Genomic DNA, 27,117 nt, shown 5'->3' on the forward strand with positions numbered 1-27,117 from the left:
GATTAAAAGCAAAAAAAATAGAAATGTCTTTGTTCTGAAAAATGACAATGGACAATAACAGCTATTCCTGCTGCAGTGTTCTATTTTATTTGATATATATATTCTATATATCTCAAATAAACATGTCTCGCGGCACTCCTGCTTCCTGCTCAGTTATGTCCGGACTAATCGGGTCAACAGGATTCTTAGAATTAAATTGCGGTATGGATATGGCTAGAAGATGGGTCTGTCCCTTCAGAGTCTGGGGAAATGTGGAAAGATGACCAGATAAGGACAAAAAAGAGGTCTGGCTTTCATGAAAGTCAATTCTGGCACTGAAACAACATCAGCCATAAAGTGCTTTTATGTTATTTTATCAAATGAACATTGCATTCCCTGGGATCTGAGAGACGAAGATCACTATTTACTGTTATTGGTTTATAAAGTTTCTTATATCGTTCTGGCTTTATCTAATCAATGGTAACTTCCGGTGTTGTTTTCTCTTTCTCTCTCTTCGTCCCTCTTTCTCACTCTACCCCCTTCCAGGTCCCATTTTTCGGGCCGCTGTTTGATGGAGCCATAGTGGATGAGAAGATCCTTCCCACCATGGTCCGGGCTACAGCCCTCAATGCCAGCAGGGCTCTAAAATCCCTCATCCCCCTCTACCAGAACTTGTATCCTTCCCCATCTCTCTACCCTGACTCTGCCTACCTCAGCCCTGTCCAGCACACTGCCTGTAGGGGGGAGATAAAACCACAATACACTGCGTGATCTGTTACGCCTATCCTCGCCTGTGGCTAGTGCTGTCACGTTAACGTGTTTGTTGAGCTTGTTATTTTTCACTAGCAAGGGAGATCAGTAGAGTGTGTGTCACCTTGCTGTAGAGACGGGCAAAGGAAATAGGTTGACAGACAGACCAGCTCCTGACTGCACTGCAAGCTAAGGAGACGTAATGGTTGAACAGCGTCTCTCTCGATCGATAATGATCGATGTCTCATCCCCTTCCGCACTGTATTTTTCAACATGCAGAGCTTCACATTCTGCTTGGTGCAAAGAGGTGACAGCATTTTTCTCCAATAGACCGCAGGAGCCTCTGATCATTGCCCATCGTCTCCTAACGATGATTCAGAGCAATTTGCTTTTGAAATGGTTGGGTAGTGATTTCTATTTTGCCGCCGCTACTTTGATTCACACCAGTGCCAATATCATGGCTGCTCTTAAAAACATGAATTTTACTTGATCCCTTTGAATGGCACTTTTTTGGAGTGATTACGTAGATTTATTTTAGCCAAATTGTTTCAATATTGTTTCAATAATGAAATGCTTCAGTAGCAATTTATTTCTCGTGGCCTCTTTCTTTTCACTTTGAACTCACCATTACTAATAGCATGGCTTTTAAACTCAGTCCATTACTAATAGCATGGCTTTTAAACTCAGTCCATCACTAATAGCATGGCTTTTAAACTCAGTCCATCACTAATAGCATGGCTTTTAAACTCTGTCCATCACTAATAGTATGGCTTTTAAACTCTGTCCATCACTAATAGTATGGCTTTTAAACTCAGTCCATCACTAATAGTATGGCTTTTAAACTCAGTCCATCACTAATAGCATGGCTTTTAAACTCAGTCCATCACTAATAGCATGGCTTTTAAACTCAGTCCATCACTAATAGCATGGCTTTTAAACTCTGTCCATCACTAATAGTATGGCTTTTAAACTCTGTCCATCACTAATAGCATGGCTTTTAAACTCAGTCCATCACTAATAGCATGGCATTTAAACTCAGTCCATCACTAATAGCATGGCTTTTAAACTCTGTCCATCACTAATAGCATGGCTTTTAAACTCTGTCCATCACTAATAGCATGGCTTTTAAACTCAGTCCATCACTAATAGCATGGCTTTTAAACTCTGTCCATCACTAATAGTATGGCTTTTAAACTCAGTCCATCACTAATAGTATGGCTTTTAAACTCAGTCCATCACTAATAGCATGGCTTTTAAACTCAGTCCATCACTAATAGCATGGCTTTTAAACTCAGTCCATCACTAATAGCATGGCTTTTAAACTCAGTCCATCACTAATAGCATGGCTTTTAAACTCAGTCCATCACTAATAGCATGGCTTTTAAACTCTGTCCATCACTAATAGCATGGCTTTTAAACTCAGTCCATCACTAATAGCATGGCTTTTAAACTCTGTCCATCACTAATGTTGGATCTTTTGAATAGTAACATATTTTTGTCAAATAGTTTCAATATTGTCCAATAATATCGCTGTAACAATGTTACAAAATGTACGTAATGTCAATATGAACGTTAATGCTTCAGTATATTATACCTTGACTCAATAGAAAAAGCCTCCAGCAGTTTCTATGCCATGTAGAAATACACTCAAATCTATAACCAAGTACCACTTTGCCCTCCAGTCCAGTTTGCTTCTAGGTACTGAAGCTTCTAGGTACTGATTTATTTTATTCCTCCCTGGAAAGTGCTACTATGTTGACCACTCAAGCTCACATGCTTCAAATCCCCACCTCTAAATACTCTATCTCAACCCTCTAACCCCTCTTTTCAAGCTCTTCTCTTTTCAAAAAAGGATAATACTGCTTGAAAACAAAGCAAAAAATAAGGGGGTAAAAAGCCATTCGCATCTGCCATGTTCTCGGAGCGAATGATTGTTTGGCTCGGCTTGAGACTGCTCGCAGCAATCTCACCCGTGTGTGTGTGTGTGGGGGGGGGGCAGAGCAGGGCTCGATACTGGACTGGGCTATTGATTGGCGTGAGTTGCACCGGTCGATGGGCCTGACAGCCAGAATTACAGTAATCTGTCATTATCGACGGATGTCTTTCCAGACTATCTCTCTATCTGCCTCCAGCCCCTCTTTGTTTTGTTTTCTTCCCCTCTTTTTTTTATTTTCTTTTACTTCAGCTTTTCTCACTCTTTTGACAAAATGTGTGTGAGGGGGGACAGAGATCTTGTCTTTCAGCAGGCAACTAATTGAAGTCTGTTTAAGGGATGATTCATAGCGATGTTTTAAGTGTGTGTGTGTGCGCGGTCGCTGCTTTCGTGTTTGCGTGTTAAGGGAGATGTTCTCTAAATGCCTTCCACTGAGGGGCTTTTAGGGAGCACTGAGGCAGAAGGAATTGAGTGGTCCCACTGGACCAGCAACACTGTGACACTGAGCAGTACTTAGTTACCTGTTGATAGAGCAGCAGAGCACAGCCAGTAAACGGGCGGGCGGGCGGGCATGTTGGGCCACTTTCTCCTTTCATTCCTCAACAGTAGATGTACAATGGTTCTGCAACAACAACACCCCCCACCACCACACCACCACCTCTGACGGATCGTTCTTGTACAATGTGAACAAACAGCATTATTGACTATGATGATTGTAATGACGTTATTAGTGAAATCCACTGGAGAAAAGGATTTCCTGTCTTCCTCTAAGGATGATTGGTTATTTCCTGTGTTCTGCTGTGTTCTGGAATGAGTCCTTGTTTTGTTTTACGGAACAAATTTAGCATTCAGTGCTGTAATTTTCCTTTTTCGGTTAGGAAACAGGGTGCAGCGGGTTGGAAATTGAAGACTCAACCAATATACTATTGAAAGGTGGAATTACATATTGAGTCCCTATTTAATAATGTATGATCTCTGTGAGTGGACTTGAAATCAGGTCAAACTGCGTTACAGCAGCAAACTGGAGCTTGTAGTGATGGTGTGACGTAGGTTAGTTCCCCCACAATCCCCCTGGAGTGCAGCGGTGCCCAACCCCGGAGCAGCTAAGTGATCCTGTTCATAAAGGAGAACACTGGGTTCTTTATCTCCTCCAGAGACTGCCCGCCTGCCGACCGCCTTGCTTTGTGAAACCACATCAAAAGAGCTTTTTCTCCTCTTATTCTTTTCCTCTTCGTCCTCTGCGTACCTTTTCTGAACGGAGCAGCGCCAGGGGATGAAGCCTGCTTTTTTGTTTGAGTCGTAGTTTTAGATGTTGTGAACACTCTCTCTCTGTCCGCCATCTATCCCTTTACCTCTCTTCTCTCTCTCTCTCTTCTGCCTCTTCTCCCCTCCTGCACGCGCCCGTCGACCCCGCTCTCTCTTCCACACTAAGTTTCAGTTCATGCTCTTGGCCCCGGGGCTCGTCCATCTGCCTCCACTCACTGATCCCTCATTTGCCATGACTGTGAAATCAGTGCTTGGAAGGGAAAAAAGGGCCCCCTTTTTCTGCTGCTGGTCTTAATGTCTGGTGGACTCAAATAGCAGATAGCTGCTACAGTACCTGGCGTCAGGCAGCGCTGCGAATCATGGCACGTCATGGAGCTGCTGGGCAAACACAGGCAGAGAGAGGCTCAGGGTAACACAGGCAGCATAACCCAGGCCTCTATCCTATCGCAGATATCAGGCTTTTGTTGCTACATTGCTAAGAGTAATCCAAGGGTCATGTAAACAGCCAGTTTGGAGATCTGTTCTGTGGCAGTCACACACACACACACACACACAATGCACTCCCTCCCAGTGTGTTTGGGGGTAGTGTGAAAAAATGCTTTTAGTGTACCAGCTTGGAAAGTTGTTAGCTAGCATAGTACAGGATAAGTTAACCATAGGCCTGAGCGGCGCGGCAAACGGAGTGACCACGCTGGTTAGTTAGTGTTAGAATGTTTGGGTGTGATTTAGAGCTAGGTTGACCTCTCTGGCCGTAGGGCCAGGGGCTCGACCATCCACCCTCTAGACCACCTCTACAGCCGGTGGACCATGTGGTCTGTCCGAGGTAAAGCCCCTTGATAATGTTCAACAACACATCCTCTGGTCTCCCTCTGTTTTGCCTATCTGGTATGTGTGTTTAGGAGTATAGGGGACTGTCAAGCTGTTTGGAAGGCAGACTAAAATGTAACTGTGTGAGCCGCGGCCATCTTCCATCTGTCAGTGGCCGATTGTGGAGCCGGGGAGACAATGTTGGTTGTGGAGGAGGAGGGGAGAGCGGAGAGTTGCTAAGCGGCTTCCCCATTGGCCCTGCCAGTCCAGTGGTTTGTGTGCGAGCCAGTGAGAGAATGGCGGTAGGGACAGCCACACACACACACACACAAACACACACACACTGGCTTCTGATTGGCAGCAATCACTGCCCTGCTGCTGGGGTCAGCATATGGTGGAGCGTGATAGTGGAGGGATAGAGGGAGCGTTGGGTCAGTGCCTTCCTCCCTCTGCTCTGGCTCTGCCTTTTCCAAAGGCAACTGAGCTGATGAAAGCTTTGGGCTTGGGCTCCTTTTGTCCCTTCGCTCTCCCCCACACACAACCAGGCCCAGCCAAACGCCTAACGAGCAGCGCAGCCACACACTGCTAGCTCCCACAATGAGCCCCATTGTATCCCAGTAGCACTGCGGCCTGCTGGACTGTGTGTGTGACAGGGGGGGCTTAGCTACTCGCTAATTGTTTCCTGTCAAAGTATAAAAGGGGGGCGTAAATAAAGAAACATAGGCTGGGGTCACAACTAATCGCTCTCTCCCACTCCTCTCCGATTTTGTTTATTTTCTGGCTGGCTTTGACCCTAGCTGCTCTGTCCTCCTGACCTCTGTGATGCTGATGAGGACTCTGGCTGCATGGAAATATACTTATTTATTAATTTAGCACAGACAACATAATCTGTACACTAATTCAGATATGTCTCTCGACTACCGTGCTCTCTCGTACATTGTCAGCCAATTGAATTTAGATAAGAAGTAGATCTGATTATCGATCTAATTGCAGTCTAATGTGAAATTATATATCAAGATGCATCCATGAGCACATTATTCTTTTCCTATGCATAATTATCATCTTAATGTCGTACTATTTATACAGTTGATATCAGTCAGTGTTTATGGAACGTCTTCAACCTTGTTTTTATCTCCTAGTTAATCATTTTCTAGTTTTCCAGCTATGTTGTTGTGTTGCCTCTTTCGTGCCTCAGCATCAGAACTGTGCTCACACATAAGCTAGAGGCATAATGTTTTTATAAGAAGGTTTGTTCTGTCAGCCCCCCTCCTGGTTGGGGAAAGTGGGTAAACAAGCTAACCCCTTGGGGGGCTGGGAGGCACGGATGTGGAGAGCGGGCTCTCTGACAAGGTGTTTAGGATTCGCCGCAGGTTGGCTACAGGCGCCGAGATGAGGTGTGTGTGTGTGTGTGTGTGTGTGTTGGCCACGGGTCAGTTGTATGCTCGTAGATGAGCTGCCTGACTGGTAGCCCACAGCCTGAATCAATGCAAACTACCTGTGACCCATCTAGGCCCAAGACCACCAGCTGCCTGGATAAACACACTAGAACCACATCAGAACAGAACCAGTCTTCACACAGTAGCTGTTGTTGCTACTATAGAGCTGACTGTCCTAGATCATTATAAAGACAGGCTTTTTAAGAGCACACATCTCTTAGTGGCTTTCAATCCTCAACAACAAAAATAATTGAAAAGGTTAATGTGACGGTGTTGTCCTCACTGTTGCTTCCTTTAGGAATGTGTTTTTAAACCAATAGAGAAATGCACTATAATAAGGAAATGTATCATCTGATCTGTGGCTGTACAGTTCAAATTAATAGAATGTATGTATGTATGTATGTATGTATGTATGTATGTATGTATGTATGTATGTATGTATGTATGTATGTATGTATGTATGTATGTATGTATGTATGTATGTATGTATGTATGTATGTATGTATGTATGTATTGGCTGTATAAAACGATTTATAACTGATTCTCCTACATACAGAGCACAGTCCAGGTGGAAAACAATTGACAGAAACGCATGTAAACTGCCCCACTTTCTGCAATTCATGAATCATAATTACCAGGTACGTGCGTGTATATGCGTTTGTTCATGCCCGGGATAACATTAGCACTCCCTCCTCTGTGCCCTTAAATGTTACATAATCGTTGAATTTGCGTCAGCAGGCACACGGTGTGAGCAGTGAGCACCGTCTCACCATCGGACGGGGGGGAGAGAGAGGCAGAACGGGCGACAGATAAATCAGGGCTGCAGGTCAGGTCAGAGCAATATTTCACAGGCAGGCCAGGCCTCCAATTGGGTTTGGTAGGAGATTAATAGGAGTGGATCTGACTCCAGAGGGCCCCAGATCTATGTCTGTGTGGCCCCAGGCGGAGAAGCATTAGCTGGGCTATCTCTCCTCTCATCTGGGGGCTGGGGATGGAGCGAGGGGGGCATTGGCTGTAATGACAAGGAGGGCTATGGCAGCCAGCCGCAGCACCCTCCATCCCTTCGTCCTCCTCCCAGTAATAAAATCACTGTTAGGGCTTCGATATCACAGCCATCAGATGGGGGAATAAACCGATTACCCTGCACTTCAGGGCACACACAGATTTCTGTAATCATAGTCTGTAAAAGTCCTTAAATTAAATTATGTGATGTTTTTTTCTTTCTCTCTTTCGGCTCTGTTCTCTCTACCATTGCCCTGTGGCACAGAATAAAGCAGGTAGCTATACGAACACTGCCAGTCAGAATCACTGATGTTGGGCCCATTTCTGCTACCCCATATTATTATTATTTTTTAACCATCATTCAATTTGATCATTCTCGTGCTGTGAGATAAGCAGTGGAGTCCTAGGATTCTTGTAGTCGCTGGTCCGATGACTAACGCTGGTCACGCAGGTGTCTGTGGTTATTTCAAAGTACCGGAGCTACGTCCAAAATGGCATCTTATTCCCTATATAGTACACTACTTTTGAACAGAGCCCAGAAGAAATGTATTGTCAAAAACCCCGACCTTCACCAAAACCCTATTGTTGGGCCATTTTACTGTTCGGGATGCTTCAGTCGATGAGCCTAATTGTCAGTAGATGTTGAATGTAATGTGCGTTCTAAACTGGGTTGATGATCATGTCCATATTGGCTCTCTGCTATTCTAGTGGGGCCCCAGTGGCCTGGCTGGCACATTGCAGAGCTGTATTGAGGCAGTGTTGCGGGACAGTTAGTGAGACATTGGGAAATGTGTCCTCTCTCTGTAGCTATGCTCTCGTCTCACAATAGAGAAGTGGGCTCTCCACATTCTGCATGCGTTTTCTTTCTGAAGATGCCAGCAGTGCAACAACACCCCACTTAGGACCGCTAGGTTAAAATAATAGAGCTAGATGTGGTGTGAGGGGGAATGAGCAAGTGTACAATTTAAAAAAATCCTCTCTCAGCTGGTGTGTGTCTGACACCCTGTACGTGTCAGTTCGGTCCCCTAGCTAGGCTTACACCTCTCCCCTCTCGTTTACAGTTGTAAATACCAAGGGTCCATACGGTTTGGAATAGTGCCACGTTAAAACAATTCAATGCTAGCTAGCTATTTGACTCATTGGGCACCACAGCCTGATATGTGCCCTCTGTACAGCTCATGCGTATTGTCTGCATTAACTGACGGGTCAATTCTCCCGACGACTCTTCTTTTTACAGATGAAGTATGTGTTTTTTTTTCTTTTTTTTCTTTACAGTTTCACTTGTCATTGTGTGTGAGCTCTGAGGTTTGTAGCAGGCCAGTGATGGGCCTGAGTTCTCTCTGTGCAGCAGGTCACTGATGGGCCTGAGTTCTCTCTGTGCAGCAGGTCACTGATGGGCCTGAGTTCTCTCTGTGCAGCAGGTCACTGATGGGCCTGAGTTCTCTCTGTGCAGCAGGTCACTGATGGGCCTGAGTTCTCTCTGTGCAGCAGGTCACTGATGGGCCTGAGTTCTCTCTGTGCAGCAGGTCACTGATGGGAGTGCTGCTCTGCTCAGTGGAGAGACCAACGCTCTTGGCCCTGAATCTCCAACTGGAGAGGAGAGCAACGGCTTGTTTAGAGCAACACAGTGCTCTGGAGAGGCTGGCAGCTCTCTCCTCCTGGCACACTCACTCCTTCATAACGGGGAAGCAGGGAGGGAGGCAGGGCACAACGACAACAAAAAGAGTGATCAATTTGGAGGCTATCAGCAGCAGCATGTTCTGTGTGCTGAATTAACACAGCGCCAGGGAACTGTTCCTGTAGCCCACCACGGTCCACACACACACAGCCTCCACCACACGCGCACACACACTCTCCACCACTGATAATGTGCTAACAAGCTCGCTTCTGGTGTCTCTTCACTGGCAATTTGTCCTCTTTCCTCCGAGAGCCGGGAGTTGAGCGCGGTGACAATGACATGCTCGGTAGGAGGGGGGAGAAGCCAGGTGCATTTTTCCCTTGTTTCCTTTTTGCCTTTCATCCACAGGGAAAATGAGTTTCTGGTGATACACAAAAGCCCCCTTTCTTTTCCCCCTCTCCTCTCCTGCTCCACTCCCCACTCGAGAGACTGGAAGGCTGAAGAGAGAACCATGCACATTCTCTAAAGACACTTTTCTTCTTTAACAAGCTGTTAAAAGTAATGCCCATCAAATTCAATTACAGTATATTTGTAGCCGGCCAGGGCATGTTTGATGGTTGAAAGATGTATAATGCAAAAATCTGTTTTTCTCTTCACCTCGTTTTTTTTTTTTGTAAGACACAAAAGAGCATCTCAAGTCAACAGTGCAGAGGATTAGTTGTCGTGGTGATGGCTGGCATTAGTGACGCGACACCAGGGCGAGTTGGCGGACACACGCAGAGCAGGGACAGACGAAGAGGAGAAAAGGAGGCTGAAATGATTACCATTAAATAACGCAGCAGTGGCGCTTCTACGGCTCACTCCTCTCAAAACTGAGGTCAGCCACAGCTACTGTTGTCCGACAATGCATGTTGGGCTACCTACATACAGGTCCCCCAACGCAGCACTTCACACAGTAACGTGTGTGCAGTGAATGAGGGTTATGTACAGTACTGATACTATACACTCAGACAGGCATGTGTCCTAAGAAACACAGGCTCTGCTACTGGGTTGGAACGTACTTCATACAGTAACCTGCCTGGGTGTCGTTGAATGAATCAGGGTGATGCACTGATGTCAAGACCCAATTGACGCGCGCGCACACACACACACACACTGATATGTTTTTCATTTCATTGGCTCGGTTAAACTGTAGAAAACCTGTTGACTTGATGAAGCACTGTGTTGCAGAATCTGCCTTTTCCCTCCATCTCAGACATCCATCCAGAGAGGTGATTGGTTGTGTTGTTTTCCTCCCGGTGTTAGTGTGCCCTGGTGTCAGAGTGACGTGTTGTGTTGGAGCCGTGTGGGGCGTCTTTGTCTCTAAGTGGCATGAAGAGGTGAGGTGTTGGCGTCTCATCTGGTGGCTGCTGGCTGACGTGCATTAACTTGTTCCTTCATTATTACTTTGACACACACACACAGGCGCTCACACAGAACACACACCCTGCTCCAAGGCCTTCTCACAGCCCTGAGTGGCATCTTTGATAGCTTTAACAGTGAGCAGGAAGTGGGGTGCTGGGAAAAGGCAGGTGGCAGATCCACTGGAGTGCTGTCCTCCCCCCGCTGTGCAGCCTATCACACTTTACCATGTTAGACGTCAGACTGTGTGTGTGTGACCGTTTAACAATGTTTTGCTGCTGTTCCTTGTGTCAGCGATCGCCAGGTGGCTCCTCACCCTGCGCAGTGAAACACTCGGCTGTTCCCAAAATATCCTCTCCCCCTCCTCACTCCAGCAGGAGAGGGTCCTCACCCTTTGTCTCTGTCACATGCTCTCTCTTTCTCTCTGGTTGTCTTTACCTCCCTCTCTCTCCACTTCTCTCGCCCCTCTGCCTGCTGTGTTCATGTGGGAAAGCCATATGCAACATCCTAACTAATCCAATTCAATCCATTAACAGAATACCATCATTTTTACTTAACTGGATAATAGAGACAGTAAAAAGGCAATTGTTGCCAAATGTCATGATATTGAAAAGCCAATGTTGGGTTCCTAACACACTTTTGATATTCTGGGTTGGACGGAGATGGTTGTGACTTGTCTCTCTTTACCTAGGAGCTTCTAATAGCAGTGGATGGTTGTCATTATGAGCAGAGAGTCTCTGATTAGGGAGACTTATTTGGTTCACACACACGGGAAGAGAGGGTAAGATTTAATCACAACTCTGTCGAATAAGTATGTGGGTACAATGCTGCACAGGTAATGCAGTCCCGAAGGGCATTATTTACAACCTGATTTTTGTATCTTGTATCTCCCTTTTGAGAGAGAGGTCCTGTGCCCTAATGTCTTCCATACTGAATGACCTTTGACCCTTGACCTGTGGACCAGCTACGAGGAGAGAGCCCGTTACCTGGAGACCATCGTCCAGCACCACCTGGAGCCAACCACCTTCGAGGACTACGCAGCGAGGGTCTTCTGCCCCGCCCCCTACCACCACCATCTCTCAGACCCCGGTATGACACACTCTCTACTCCCTCTACTCGGTCTGTAGCCCATCACAGTCCATCTTTCATATACTGCAACCAGTGGTGGAAAAAGTACCCAATTGTCATACTGTAGTAAAAGTAAAGATAACTTAATAGAAAATGAAAGTCACCCAGTAAAATACTACTTCAATAAAAGTCTTAAAGTATTTGGTTTTGAATATGCTTAAAGTATCAAAAGTAAAAGTATAAATAATTTCCGATTCTGTATATTAAGCAAACCAGACTGCCCAATTTCCGTGTTTTTATATTTTACGGATAGCCAGGGACACACGCCAACACTCAGACATCATTTACAAGTGTGTGAATTGTACCATTTTCCTGTCCTGCTAAGCATTCAAAATGTAACGAGTACTTTTGGGTGTCAGGGAAAATGTATGGAGTAAAATTACATGATTTTCTTTAGGAATGTAGTGAAATAAAAGTTGTGAAAATATACATACTCTAAAAAACTAAGTAGTACTTCTAACGTGTTTTTACTTAAGTACTTTTGTAGTGTTAGTTAGCAGTAGAGAAGTTTGGCCTGTTTGAGAAATGATCCACAAATTCTTCTGTGTAGTTACGAGTTAGGTATTGGCGTTGAAAACCTCCTTCACTTACTGCAGTAACCTTAACCGCACTAGTTCTGTCTATGCACCTGTCGTTTCTTTATGTATTCTGTAACAATGCACACCAAGTGTTTCCCCTGGACAGACCCACCCTCCCCCCCACACACTCACACGGAACAGTTAGCCACGTCTCACACTCCCCTCCATAGCGTAGTGCCCTCTCTCCCTCCTCAGTTAGGGCCCCTCATGGAGTGATAAGTGCTCTGCCAGGACCTGGACTTGTTTGGCTGACACACCTGGTCTCATGGTCCAACATCACATTGATTCTCTCTCCAGCTTCATTGTCTCTGCTCGGTGGCGACAGGCTACATCACATTGATTCTCTCTCCAGCTTCATTGTCTCTGCTCGGTGGCGACAGGCTACATCACATGCATGCCGGAAATGAAAGGGTCAGTCAGCCGGAAGACTTGTTCTTATATCCAATCTTAAAGGAGAGCATTATACTGTGACACAGAGCAGTTCTCTCTGTCCTCTTCTTTCTAATGTTAGTCATGGATGTAAGGTGTGTGCTTATTAAAAGCAGTAGCTTACATTAAGACAGTAAAATAAATACAATATTGAATTTTTTTCAAAAATCCCTAAAGATTTTCAATCTGTCCATGACATTGCTTTTTGACAGTTTGAATTTGCGACCCTTTCATTTGTAAAAAGATGCATGTGTATTGTACATGGGTTTTTGTTCCGCACAGTGAGAAAAATAAGCATGTTTTGTGGCTGAAAAATACCCCAATATTATTCTGGTAATGTAATTATGTCATTGACTTGTGCTTTAACAAACGTTAGTCTCCTAGTACAGAATGTGATGAGTATCTTTCAGCCCTAAAACCTTGCCTTTATGTTGATAACACCAGTCCACCACGGACTCTGTTCCTCTTAACCCCAAATGATCATATTTCTGTTTTGTTTTTTATTTTTATTCCCTTTCTTTTTTTTGGTTTTCCATTTTTATTTTTTTGTTTTTATTTTCCTTTGTTTCCCCCTTTAGATCATAATCTATCACTTGTGTATATCTAAAGGTAAGACTCCTGGAAACCCCCGCTCCCTTCTGATTCACTTGTAACAATGTTATGAACATCCTACTTTTCCCCATACCTATCGGTCTCTCTCTCTCTCCACTGACCAAATCTGCTGATCTCAATCGTTTCTTGTTTCTTCTCCATCATGTTGTCAGATGAGTGTCTTAACTTTAACATTGAACCTCAGACCTTGCATGCTTCCACCATAACAGGCTCAAGCCTTTTCTCGTGTTGTCCTCTGTTCATCATCACTCCCACTCTGAATCCTGTGTTTTGATTCTAACCACTATCTTCCTCTGTGTGTTCCTGAGCATGAATTTACTGGAGCTCTGCTTCTTTACCTTTTTACACGTGTGTTCACTACATCTGAAATGTTCAGTAATTGTTAGGCAGTCAAGTCTGTTTTATGAGCCCAGTCAGAGCACAGTACAGTTGCTCTCTATACTCATGGACTGACAGACGCACACACGTTATGTAGCCATTGAAGATGGCTGGCCCTGAAGATCAATATTTAAACAGCGTAAACGTTGGTAAGTAAGTGGAATCATTGCATTAATGCGCCAGTCAACGTGTGTGTGTGTGATGATGTGTTTAGGTGGTGCTTCTGCTGTCTTTGTTCTCTGTGCACCTTCTATTGATTCCCCCTCTGCTCACACCTCTTATCTTTTCTCTCTCCTGTTGTCTTTGTCTTCTTCTTTTTGCGTTTTTCCAATTCTTTCCTTGCTTGCTCTACCCCGCTGTACCGCTCCATCCCTGCCTACTCCTTCAAACTGCTTCATTACTTCCTCTTCCCTTTTCCTCTCCTTACCCATTTTCCAATTCACCTCTACTGACCTCTGTTGTCCTGTTGTCTCCTCTTCTACTTTCTTCTCCTCCCCTCTCCCTTGTGGCTTTGTGGCTTCTCTTCATCTTCCCCACCAAAGAGAGCTTGATATTTCTGCTCCTTCCCAAAACTCCACTAGAAAACATTGGGCTCGGCAAGGTAAAGGGCAAAGGCTTGAAACGGAAGGTCTTTCATGCTAGCTGTGAATGGTACGCTAAAACATGAACACGGCAAAGTACCTTTTTTTCTTGTTCCTTCTTCCCCTGTTTCCTTCTTCTTTAGTGTCCTGTGTATTGTTCTCTGACGGTCTAGGTGTCATATCCCTGTGTTTTAATATTACCACCATAGTTGTTTGGATTCATTTCATGCACATTGATGCTTTGATTCATCACAGTTAAAAAGAGCTGACTGTATTCTCTGTATAATACAGTCACTAAAACACAAGTCAAAACAATGATTTTCAAAGAGATGTAACACCTCTACCACTACAGTAGAAATTAAAGTGCATGTACTGACTTTCCCCTGGCTTTCCTTAGACTAAGGCTAATATGAGCTGGGGACTAACCTCAGAAAGGCAGGGTGTAGACTGGAGGAGTAAGATCCAGTAGTATTTGGGGGGGGGGCAAGCAGCTGGCCCTGCCTTCAGCATTGCTGTTTTATTATTGACTGTAGTGGGTTGGCTGGGCAGGTACGGGGGGACTCTTAATGCCTGTGCTCTCCTTCCCTCCCTCTGTTTCTTCCCCTATCCTTCATCCCTCCCTCTCTCCTTTCACAGGCTCATGCCTCGAGAGTCAGGAGGGAGGAAGTCCAGCGGCAGTGCAGCTAGACGGGGCCGACCAGTTAGCCTCGCCAATGTCCCCTCGTACTAGCAAGAGCCGCATGTCCGTGAAGCTCCGACGCTCCTCCGGCTCGGCCAATAAGACCTGATCGGACATTCCCTCTGCTGACCGTCCTCCACGCAACGCCCTGCATGAGGTCACAGCCTTCAGACTCTCTGTACTGAACAGCTAGGACTGCACTGCAACTACCAGCCTTTACCTGCAACTACCAGCCTTTACCTGCTAACAGTGCTGCATCGCATGTTATGTACCCCCACTATATGGACATGCCTGCCCTGCAGGGTCAGAATCAGCATCACCCCTACTGCACCACCCTTCCTAGATGCAGGATAAGGCCTTGAACAGAGCCAGACCCTCAGGGGCCAGCCCAGGGGCCCCCAGGACTTGTGCTAGCAGGGCCTCCAACAGAATAAACAAGTCCCCTGGGCAAGGTTAGCTAACTATGCTCACTACCACCACAAACTTTATGCTAAATATAATATACTTAGATATATAAAAGAAGCAGCATCGGTTTGGTTTTGTATAGAAAGCATAAAGGCAACATTCATTGTAAGTCGCATTGTTGATGGTTGAAATCACTTGATATTAGACTGAGATGGTGAACTACAGTGTGGTCTTTCTCTGCTGTTGTAGCTGAGCAGAGTGGCTAATATCCTGTCCTCCTGGCTCTCTGGGCCCCTGGCTCTGGGCACCTGACTCTCTGCACCCACTAGGAAAGGGATTGTAAGAGTTTGTAAGAAAGGACAAAGAAACACAAAGTAAGAAAAGCTTATTTGTCATATTTGGTCACTGTGTCCACCGTGAGACAAATGTGTATATATATATTTGTACTATATTCTGTATATACAGGAGTTGTCACTTTCTTTACACTTGGACTGAAGCAATGTCAGCCAGTGTTCAAAGATGAGATGAAAGTTTTGAAGTTTCTTTCTAGAATTGTGAGATGGAAATTGTTTGGTTAAAGTGAAGCACTTACGTTTTGGTTTTGGTTTTCACGCTGAACGTGTAACTGAGTTTGACTTTGAGTATAATATTCACTACTGTTCTTTTGAGGGTCACATGTATTTTTTTTAATCGAGATTGTAAAATTGTTTTTCACCTGATAAAGAATGTTACTGATTATTTAGTTTTGTTCATATACAATGTGTTGTATTGAACCAGCCCTTTTTTCACTCATGATGACTTATATATATATATATATTTAAGGTGTGTAGTGTTGAGGACCATATCTGGTCTGTACATATTTGAATATAGCTGGCCAAAAAAAACTAAAAGTCTATTACCTTCAAGATACGTAGACCAACGGTTGGATGTGTGATCAGATCTTCTGCTTGCTTTTCATATAAGAGGTCTTCTGCCTCGGACGTCATCACAAAGCTTGCCTGCTGAAGTTGGCCAATACAACACTGTACTGTAGCTTTGTCCACAGCTAGAAGAAAAAGCTCATTGCTGTTATGGTCGAGTGTCTGTCTGTGCAACAACACAAATGAGGATGGAAAGAGGACCATCTATGTTATGGAGACATTCCCTCCAGTAATGTATTGGTATTAACACAGTATGTACTGTATAGGAGCTTAAACAACCATATACCGTTTCTTGACTGTCCAGCTCGCTAATAATCACCTAAATTAAATCTAGACAGGAAGTATTGAAAATTAGCAAGACGATTGTTTATTTTTTGCAAATTTGGACTGCGAGGGAATATTTAAAAAATTCAGTGTGGCCCTCTGGACCTCGTTGAAGACCGAATGCCGTCCCTGGGGCAAAATGAGTTTGACGCCACTGTTATTTATTTGGGTTCTTCTGAAACTCCAGCTAGGGTCTGCAGGTGGGCTTCACAGCAAGCTAATGTGCTACCTGTCTAGAACACTTCTCTACTGTCCACTTCATGTATTGTAGCAGGTCTTAATCGTGGTCTTCTGGCCTGCTTCTCAAACAACACCTGTACCTGGGTCGTTCTTGAGTTCCGATGGCATTTTGGGAAGAAAAAAATGTATTTTTTCTGTATATTTTTTATTTAAATGTATTTGGGTACATCTTTCCATTCTAAATCAATTAATATGGCAGCTTAATGACTTTAAATAATGTTTACCATTATGATAACATTGTGCCACCAGTAGGAGGAGTAACACCGACGAGACATTTTAGGTTGAGGATTTTCTTGTAAGGTCATTAAAAATAATTTAAGTGATATGATTAATAATTTTGCTCACAATGTAATTTCCCTTCATTTAAATTGAGTAACACCTGTTGGATTAAAACACCAAATTATCAATGGAATCCTCAAATTTATGACATGCTAAAAGGGTGTGATTCGCTCTACATTTTCTTTAACATAGACCCCTCCCTCAATAGGTTTGCCACTGGAGGGAATGCTCAAGGTCGTTGTATATCTTTGCAATGAGTGATTTTCCAGGCGGTAACACCACTGACATAAAACTGATGGACAGTTTGATCTATACCAGGGGTGGGCAAGTCCAGTCCTCGGGGGGCCTGATTGGTGTCACACTTTTGCCCCCACCACAGCTAACACACCTGACTCCAATAATCAAAGAATCATGATCTTCAGTTTAGAATGCAATTAGTTTAATCAGCTGTGTTAGATATAGGGATGGGGGAAAAAGTGTGACAGCACTCCGGCCCCTGAGGACTGGAGTTGCCTATCCCTGATCTATTAAATACTTTTGTTCACTTTCTAGCATTCAAAATAATCGATCTCTAAATCCTCAAAACATGTCAATACAACTTTACATCACTACTGGAAAAAAGCCAATTTGCTTATCCTTAGTACATTAAACAATGCGTAAACATAACGTTTTGCAGTATAAAGGACTTAACATTGTTTTACTATTGATAAACCGTTCCCTATAAACAAAAACATGTATGATGTGTAACTATTTGTCATTTTAAAGTGTGTTTTGTGGTTGCGAAGGCAAGGGAGGCAAATCCCACTGCAATTCAAGAACGACCCACCCCTTTGTCACTCCAGTTGCCAACTGTGTCCAACTTTACGACACACTAGCAGAGCAAACGCTGCATTTTTATCTTTGAATTCTGCTATTATTTTGTGCTATACTTTGTCGTTATTTGCTTTCAGCTATAGGTTCTCTCCTAGAGAGGAAAGGGATTGTAAATACCTGTTTTGGATCTTTTTGGTTGTAATATCTTTTAAAAACTGCTGCCATGTCTAAGGTCAAATCCATGTTCTTTTTGTGTTACGTTTGAATATATGAGCTTGAAGTCCGTTCCGATAGAGTTATTATTATAAGATGACCGAGGATGAGAACTAAGAACTTGCCAGAGAGAGTGAAGAAATCATGCTGCATCCTTACTTAAAGCTGAGGAGATTGGATAAGATTGGTTTGCTCTCTCCCTACACTCAGATGCGACTGAAACTTGTACATAGTGTAAAGTAAAAAAAAACTTTCTCATTTATGGAGTTATACTGTATGTTACTACTGACCAAATACAGCATGATGCCAGTAGGCCTACTAACTGCATGTGTTGGTATAACATCTACACACACGCGCACACAATCACACAAAATGAAATAGTATTGGCATACTTGTATCTATACATTTGTAATGGCTGTCCAGAAAGGGAGTGGGTGTGCAATGGAATTTGACAATAAAAAGTATTCTTACCACCTGCTTGTTATTGGAATAGCTCTGTGAAAATCTAATCAAATACTGTATAGTAGCCATCATTATTATGCACAGACTTGTGTTTATTGACAAAGTAAGTTTTGTTCATGTTCACTAGGCTACATATTAAAATACAACATAATTGTAACCATCGTCATCATGAAGGCATCTATTGAGCAATTACATTTTATAGAATAAATACATTTTTAAACTCACTAAAACAGTTTTATACTCTAACAGGTAAGCTTGATTTTCTGTATGAAAATACATCTTGATAGCCTTGCTGGTTTAGAAATAAATTCCACAACTATACTGAACAAGCACATTCAATTTCCATAGGAACTACATTTAAGATAAAGGTGGTGAGGTCTGATACTCTTGAGATGGCCCATTCACAGGACCACCCTCTTATTTTCATTACATGCTTAAAATGACAGCTCTTGAATATTTAAAACATTGTATATACCCATTTTCACTGTTAAATGTTTCAACAATCATTACACTGTAAATCAATCAATGTACATTAGTGAATATAGGCCAAAAGCAAGTGTTAAAATGTGGTCCTAGTGGGCTGTCGGCTAATCTGTCACTGTTAAAATGTGGTCCTAGTGGGCTGTCGGCTAATCTGTCACTGTTAAAATGTGGTCCTAGTGGGTTCTAGGCTAATCTGTCATTGCAACAAACAAAAAAAATACAATTTTGTAATGAAAATAGGCTATTGTTTTTGACCTGATCAGGTAGTATAATAAGTTACAATACAATCACATGGTGTACAAAGAAAACACATTCATACTTTCATATGTAGTAATGAATGAATCCACTTGTTGCTCATGGGTTACAGTAGACTAGGCTACTAGCAGCCTGGCCGGACTGCCATCTGTAGCAGCATCACCTGCCGGTTCTCTGTAGGGTGAGACTTGTTGATATGCCTCGTGAGCCCAGGAGAACTGAAGAAGGTAGAGGGGCAGTGCTTACAGGTGAATATCTGTTGATCTCCCTGTGTGAGGTCTGGTCTTATTAAGTCTGGTCTTACCAAGTCTGGTCTACCCGCAATCTTCCCTGGATTCATTAGAATGTCGTCTCTCATTGCATGCCAAACTCTGTGCTTGTCCCGAATTTCAACGGATGGGAAATGGGCACCGCACAAGTGACAGGGAAACGTGATTTGCCCACTCTCTATCTGGTTATAGGGCGAGACTTTGATTGTCTCGTGCGCCGCAAGATGTTTCCTCAGATACGCTTGTCTTCGGAACTTCTTGCTGCAATAGCGACATTCGTAAATCTCCTCAACTGTCCCGGAGTTCTGTAAGAAGGGAGAGGCAACGTCAGTCTCCGGACAATGCATTGTGCTTGAGCTGTCACCCGCTCTGATGTGCAGGTCCATGCTTTTCTCTGTGACCCGGTAGCGCGGATCGAAGGGCGGCGGACTCTCCTGTGCCCTCCTGAGTAGCTGCTCTTGTCTGTGGGAGCTGTCCACCGTGATGGACCGCTGACAAATGGAGCTGTCCAGAGAGACGTGGTGCTGATTGTTAACTCTCAACTCGCTCGCATTCTCTTTCCCTTCCACGGATGTCCTCTCGTGCAACTGTGCCTCCGGTTGTGACTTTTTTGCGCTCTGTGCCTCTCCGTTGTTAACCGGACGAGGCTTATGCCACCTGCGATGAGAGGCCAGGTTGGCAGGACAGCTGAAAACTTTGTCGCACTCGGGACAGCGGTACTCTATGCGCACAATCCTGGAGCACTTGTGTTGCGCGAGGGAGAAAGGGTCAGGGTATTCCTCTTTGCAGAGCTGGCAGATGAATTCTCCCAACGGTTTCTTATTACCAGAAGATGCTATAGCTGCTTTAAATTCAGGGGTCTCCTTCTTAATTCTCAGCCCAAGCACTGGTGAGGTGGAGATTTCATCCTCTAAACTGAGCTTCCTGATCACTTTAGGCTTTTTGGATGCTGGCTTGGTCTTGCGCTCCGGCTCCATGTACGTGCGTTTCATAGCATGATGGAGAGACGGGTAGAGGTGCACAGGTGGGTCGAATTTCATATCAGAGTGTCCAAAGGGCGCGTGATTTAGTAGAAGTCTCTCTATTGAGGACACGGGCGTGCTTATCGGGAACGGCTCTGTCACGATTGGTGAACTCATACACCGGTCGAAGAAAGATTTTTCCAGCTCGGTGCCAACTGGTTTTATCGGGCTATAGGAGAGGTCAGCCCGGCCAGGAGATCCGTCATGGTCCGGTTCAGTGAGGGGATAGTTTAGGGTGTATTTCCCAAAGTCCTCCCTGATCTCCACCTTGTCTGCGCTCTCCGGCAGCTGAACCTGGTCCGCTTCAGCCGGGTCGCTGGTCCATGGCTCTCCAAATGTACCATCCTCGGATAACGGCACAATTGGGCACGCATTTGGCACACCAGTTCGCCCCTCCGGTGTATGCACAGGCATGTCCACTTTTGGCAGTTCGTTGTCATTACGAGTTCTGTAAGAAGCCGCTGAGCCGCGTTTGCTCCTCTTCACTAAAAATCCTCTGGGCATCTTAACGCCGGAACAGAACAGTTCCTGGGTCAACTTTGAAGTGCCGTTACGCGTGAAAGAGCACTCGCGGTCGCTTTCTGATAGGCGCGCAGGCGAGGTGACTACTGACAGGTGAAAGGGACAGAGGACACTGCCACATCGACGATCGTGGCTTGTTTTTTATCTTTGGGGTCGCCTTCTGTTTTTTTTGTGAAGTCACGGTTTGTGGCCAAGCCCTGTCCAATCAGCACGGACAGTGGAGTGGGCGACGCTCGAGCGTTTAAGAGACTATCCAGTTACAAAGGCATTACTAATGTGGAGTGGATTATTATAAATCAGTTACACACTTAACATTTTATCATCCCATTGGTTTTCCACGTTCTCCTTAATAACCCATCAATAACGTTACAGCTTGCCTAGTGATTCACGATTTGCAAGATCGGATCAGAAGATGCCCTAAAACGTTAAATTAACGCTATCCATATTACATTGACATTAGTAATGTATAACAATAAAAAAAACTGACCATGCAATTATATGTTTTGTGATTTTTCAATGTTTTCTCTGTGATACCGAGATGCTTTGGACTATACTATCTCGTAGACAGTCAAGTTTCTGCAAATACATGAATGTCCTTTAGGAACAGTATGTGTTTAATAAACTAGCCAAATGCAAGAAAAAGCAGACTGACCTCCAGAATTTGATCAAATATTGTTGGAAATTACAAAATAAGAAATAGCTCATAACATTTTTGTTGAATCCTAATAATGTCATTGCATATGATTAATATTAATATTATGCCACAAATACAACAAGGATAGGTCGTTATTTCCTAAATCATGTTGATTATAATGGAGTGACTCCCTCTCTCCAAGCAAAGTGCGTAATGAATGAATGATTTGCTTCCTCACGCGCCTAACCTTTCTGGGAATTCTTTATTCGGATTTGAATTATCCTGCTGTTGATAAGCGACTAGCAATTAAGATGACATGATTGTTTTGGTTTTCTGTTCTGTTGGCATGCCGCGTAATTTATAGCATTTATGAGAAGTCTGTTGTCTTAATCTGTCCATTTGATGCACTTTACCTGCTTTCTCATTTGTTTTGTGGGGCTGCAAGCTGTGCGCGCAGTAACGAATGTAACCGCGCGATTAACCCGTCTAATTTGAGAGGCAGCTCTTCCAGATGCAATCTTTCAACAGCCATTAGTAGGACCTAACCTATGCCAACAATGTTACAGCAACATCCATTAGACTTACGAATGCTCCCCTTGAGTAGCCTATATACGTCTCCTTAACAGACATCTTCATGTTTTACATTTGTGCGTGATTTTACCAACTGTCATTAAAACTGGGTACAGTGACTCGGATTGGAGGAGCCCAATTAGGCCTATCAACAATAAAACACAGATGTTGTCTCTCCAAACCTTTTATCTGTCGCCTGAATGCAGATTGTTTTTATTCAAACAGATCCCCATATCAGAATGATATAGCCTAGGTAGTGCCTAAGGTGGTGAGTACACCTACGTTAATCGATAGCCCTGCCCTTCATGTTAATTTATTCAGCCTTTAGGTCTACTGTGCTTTTACAAATGGCCATCCTAATTTGTCAGCATTCAGAACCAGCCTATATAAACCTGTAGGCTATTTAATCAGTTAAGGTCATAAGATAATGAGATGTGCTATTGCTTTTTTCATTAGGGACGTAGCACCCTATCTGTCCTCTGTTGCGTTATCGATGGGAATATCTAACAGAATATCTCCGTGTCCGTGTTCCCTAGTGAGACCAACGCGCTATCTCAGCTGCAGAAGGTTAGTGATGCTCACGGCACTGACAAGAGAAGATAATTGGTGGCGGAGACCCAACCCACCGATAACCTGCCAGCGGGAAAGAGGGCATTTACGTTTCTCCTGCCCTCCTTGCGAAGCTGGGAACGCAGATAAGAGATCAGAGAAGCAAATACATTTTTATCCCGGGGGAGCGTATCGCTCTGGCCCTGGTGGTTTACAATATGTTGTGCCGAGTTGGTTCGTGGTTAGGGGGCGTCTCTGGAAATTAATCAAAGCGGATGAGCGTGAGAACCGGCACTTCCTTTTGACGTGCGCTTGACAAGGGCCACCTCGGGAATTAACATCCAATGCAAATTCAGTGGAAATCAAAATTAGGCTTTGCATCAAGTAGTATTAAAAACATCTAATATATTTTAATTGTGGGCCTACGTTTGCATTATTTATTATAGGCTATTTTAGCAGGTTATGTCATGCATAGTCTACGCCTTGTTTAATGAAAGGAATCTAATCAACATTAGGGAAACATTTACAACACTATTTGTTCATGACACTCATAGGCCTATGCTACTTTGTTCAGAAATGGAACTTTTGAAATATTTTTCATTGTCAAAATGTTTTAAAAAATTGTTTAGACCTTGGCCGGATTTTTGAACGTTTCTTCTTGCTAGATAGACTTACTGCTTGACAAGATTAGCCCCGATGTCAGATTATTGAGATGTTATGTTTGATCAATGCCTTCCTCTAATCCCACAGACTGCTGAAAATGAATTTATTGATTTTTCTTTTTCATCCGTTTTAAGTATTACGTCTGGACTACAGCCTGGCATGTGGTCACAGTGGCCTATAATCGCTTAGTCCTTATAATAATATGCATTTTTTCTGATGCTCTTTGTTTTTATTTAATCGCTGTTGGGGACCTCGTACTACTAGCATTATATGATGTTTAAGTGTGTTTGTTGGATTCAGGGTCGGCTCTCTTGTTAGTGCGCGGTGCGGTGGAGTTTCAGCACCGCGGGAGACGGACAGCTCCAGCCTCAGCTCCAGCCCTGCAAGATTTGGCAGCTCCCTGGCCGACAGATTGCTCAATAATTACATTTTTGATTGTTCTTAATTATCACTCATGTTCTGCCCCGGCCCGTTAGAAAGACATGGACAGTCTTGTTTATGACTTAAACGGAAACATATTACGTTCTTTCTCTTTTTTCATTATTTCATTCTTTCTCTCTGTCTACATGTAGTCCTACCTAGCTAGACTAATATAGGCCTACTGCTGTAAAGGTCGACTGGTAAATCGAAGTCTTCAGAACATGCATAGGGTTTTTTTCTTCTTCATGAACTAAAGGAATATGTCTGTCCTCTGTCGCCATCTTCTGGTGTCTTGTGATTAGTTCGTGCTCAAATTAGTGCATGTAGATTACATTTTTCACTTTATTTCAGAATGTCAGATCCTTATGTTTCTTGTGCTGTGCTTGAACTGAGATGTTGCTGTTGTGTAGCTAGTGATATCTTTTCAACCCAATACATCACACGTATCCAAATCAGGTGTTTTCAGTCTGCCTTTAACCCTGTGTGACCCACAGTTGCATTTGTCCTAAACTGCATTCCGTACAGGTCCTAAACAACATAATTATGTCAAACACTACATAGTGCATCTCTTCTGACCCAGATGTATCTCTTAGTAATATTTGTTGTGTCAATATGATTATTGTGGCATCAGTAGCCTCTGAAACATTAGAAACCTGTCCACCGGTCTGAGACCACACTGGTCCCAGACACAAGCATATGTTGTTAGCCATCCATGCCAAGTACATGCCTTAAAGAAATGGCTGAAGAGATGGAGAAACAAACATTCTGAGCTAGAGAGGTAGTTTCGTAAGTGTTGTAAAAACGCATCATTGGGCTTAAAGGGTTGTCAAACTGAGACTTAAACTATGTTTCCATCCACAGTTTTTTTTATGCGAGGAAAGTCATACCTGTATAAAAAAATGAAATGATGACATGATGAAAAAAATAACATTTCATTTCGGTAGAAGTTTATAAATGCAGACAGATAATTTGTTCATTTGACATGGTGGGACCATTTTGTGTTGGTAAAATTAATTATGCGAGAAATGGTGGTGGAACGCCTTTATGTGCAAATATTTATATAATAATCATCATATTGAAGTCAACTTGGAGTCCCGCGATGATATGGTGTGTGGTTCTCCAACTCGGGAAACCATGCTTAGGGTACAGATTAAATAACTTATGATGAACTTCACAGGGTGGAGAAAGTGTTGTGCTTGATGCTATACTTTACAATAAATATCAATGGTCTTATTCTGGTGACATGATGATCGACGCTTGACTGCCATTTTACAAATAAAAATATTACTGTCCAGAGGACATACTAATAAAAAAAACGTATATTTCCCTCATTATGTCGAGATCACGATTTATCTCATGATCACAAAGGTTGTTTTGTTCACAAGAACATTTTGTTGTGATCACGACATAACAAAAGTTGTTTTGTGGAGATCATGAGATAATCAAAAATAGGCTACCACGAATCATTCATTCATTTGTTCAGATGCACCATGCACTATAACCACCTCATCATGGAGCCCTGTGGCTGCTGCTGCATTGAATGCAATGAGCTCGTGGGGCATTTAAGCCCTGAAAGATGCCTGCCTGACAGACAGCACTGTCTCCCAGGCTGCATGCCGCCCCCAAGACCACAGCCATTCGCATACAAGGTACAACACAGCTAACTTGGCTAGTCTTGTGAGCTATCTAATTAGCTAGGTAGTTTTGTTAGCTATCTAGTTTGTTATCTATGCTGTTTGTTATCTTCCATAACTGATATGTGTATGGGGACACTACATGTTTTGTGGATAATATTAATATTTACAGTGGGTGAGCTGCATTCCTGACAGGCGGATGAGATTCAATTTCAGCCTTAGAGGCTCACCCACTCTGTACATTTAAATATTATCCATAAAACACAAAGTGTCCCTTACAATTATACACATATCAGTTATGCAAGCAGACAACCAGCACAGATAACAAGCTAGTTAGGTAGCAAACAATAATACCTAGTTAGCTATCTTGCTAACAAGACTAGCCAAGTTAGCTGTGTTGTTGCTTGCATGCGATTGGCTGTTTGTCTTGGGGGTGGCAATGATCAAATGCCCCACGAGGGCACAGATGCCCCAAAAGCTCTTAGCTCAAGGTACGGGACATTTAGCTTGTTAACATTGTGATTTATAAACTGATGAGCTCCAACCACAAATGAAAGCATGATGTTAGCATGAAATGTACCATCCCATAGTGTATCAATCATTAAAATGTGTGCGTGATCCACCATGTTCTCTGCCGCCTCAGCCATACTGTCAATCTATCATCAATACTTACACTCCTATTTAAATATCTTGTGACCTCTACAAAACAACTTTTTTTCTGTTGTGATTATGAGATAAAGAAGTTGTGATCTCGAGGGAAATCTCAGCAAACCGTAGTCTGGCTTTTTTTTATGGCGGTTTTGGAGCCATGGCTTCTTCCTTGCTGAGCGGCCTTTCAATTACGTCGATATAGGACTCGTTTTACTGTGGATATAGATACTTTTGTACCTGTTTCCTCCAGCATCTTCACAAGGTCCTTTGCTGTTGTTCTGGGATTTATTGGCACTTTTCGCACCAGGGTACGTTCATCTCTAGGAAACAGAACGCGTCTCCTTCCTGAGCGGTATGATGGCTGCGTGGTCCCATGGTGTTTATACTTGCGTATGATTGTTTGCACAGATGAACGTGGTACCTTCAGGCGTCTGAACCACACTTGTGGAGGTCTACAATTTTTTTCTGAGGTCTTGGCTGATTTATTTTGATTTTCCCATGATGTCAAGCAGAGGCAGTGAGTTTGAAGGTAGGCCTTGAAATACATCCACAGGTACACCTCCAATTGACTCAAATGATGTCAATTAGCCTATCAGAAGCTTCTAAAGCCATGACATCATATTCTCGAATTTCCAAGCTGTTTAAAGGCACAGTCAACTTTGTGTATGTAAACTTCTGAAAAACTGAGTTTAAATGTATTTGGCTAAGGTGTATGTAAACTTCCGACTTCAACTGTACAGACGTCCTTCCTAACTCAGTTGCTGGAGAGTAAGGAAACCACTCACGGATTTCACCATGAGCCCATTTGTGACTTTAAAACAGTTACATGGTTTAATGGCTACATTAGGAGAAAACTGAGGATGGATCAACAACATTTCAGTTACGCCACAATTCTAACCTAATTGACAGAGTGAAAAGAAGGAAGCCTGTACAGAATACAAATATTCCAAAACATGCATCATGTTTGCAATAAAAAAAAAAAATGTGGTAAAGCAATTCACTTTTTCTCCTTAATACAAAGTGTTATGTTTGGGGCAAATCCAATAGAACACATTACTGTGTACCACTCTCCATATTTTCGACCATAGTGGTGGCTACATCATGTTATGGGTATGCTTGTAATCATTAAGGACTGGGGAGTTTTTCAGAATAAAAAAAGAAACAGAATGGAGCTAAGCACAGGCAAAATCCTATAGGAAAACCTGGTTCAGT

At 43.4% G+C, this 27,117-nt stretch overlaps 2 protein-coding genes across 11 annotated transcripts in view; one reads left to right on the forward strand and one right to left on the reverse strand.

The window, feature by feature from the left end:
• ralgapa1 (Ral GTPase activating protein catalytic subunit alpha 1) overlaps positions 1-18,244 on the forward strand; it is a 74,518-nt gene extending 56,274 nt beyond the window's left edge. For 5 of the 10 annotated variants that reach the window (XM_014193174.2, XM_014193229.2, XM_014193218.2 and 2 more), the window contains 3 exons: positions 526-653; positions 11,157-11,281; positions 14,535-18,244. In XM_014193174.2, coding sequence (XP_014048649.1) covers positions 526-653; positions 11,157-11,281; positions 14,535-14,686 — 405 coding nt within the window. In that variant the 3' untranslated portion in view covers positions 14,687-18,244. Of the gene's footprint in view, positions 1-525; positions 654-11,156; positions 11,282-12,195; positions 12,310-12,905 lie in introns of all 10 variants that reach the window. The other 5 variants (XM_014193201.2, XM_014193244.2, XR_006769663.1 and 2 more) reach the window with 4 other exon arrangements.
• Positions 18,245-18,304: 60 nt separating this feature from the next.
• insm2 (insulinoma-associated 2) lies at positions 18,305-20,926 on the reverse strand. The gene has a single exon (XM_014193254.2). It carries the CDS (start codon positions 20,764-20,766, stop codon positions 19,096-19,098), a length of 1,671 nt encoding a protein of 556 aa, XP_014048729.1. The 5' UTR covers positions 20,767-20,926; the 3' UTR covers positions 18,305-19,095.
• Between the last annotated feature and the right edge of the window lie 6,191 nt (positions 20,927-27,117).

The sequence above is a fragment of the Salmo salar genome, chromosome ssa01, assembly GCF_905237065.1.
Source record: "Salmo salar chromosome ssa01, Ssal_v3.1, whole genome shotgun sequence".
In the NCBI taxonomy this organism is placed as follows: domain Eukaryota; kingdom Metazoa; phylum Chordata; class Actinopteri; order Salmoniformes; family Salmonidae; genus Salmo; species Salmo salar.

Bases quoted from the DNA above. Each gene is read 5' to 3' on its own strand.
- insm2 (XM_014193254.2), bottom strand. From the start codon at position 20,766: ATGCCCAGAGGATTTTTAGTGAAGAGGAGCAAACGCGGCTCAGCGGCT.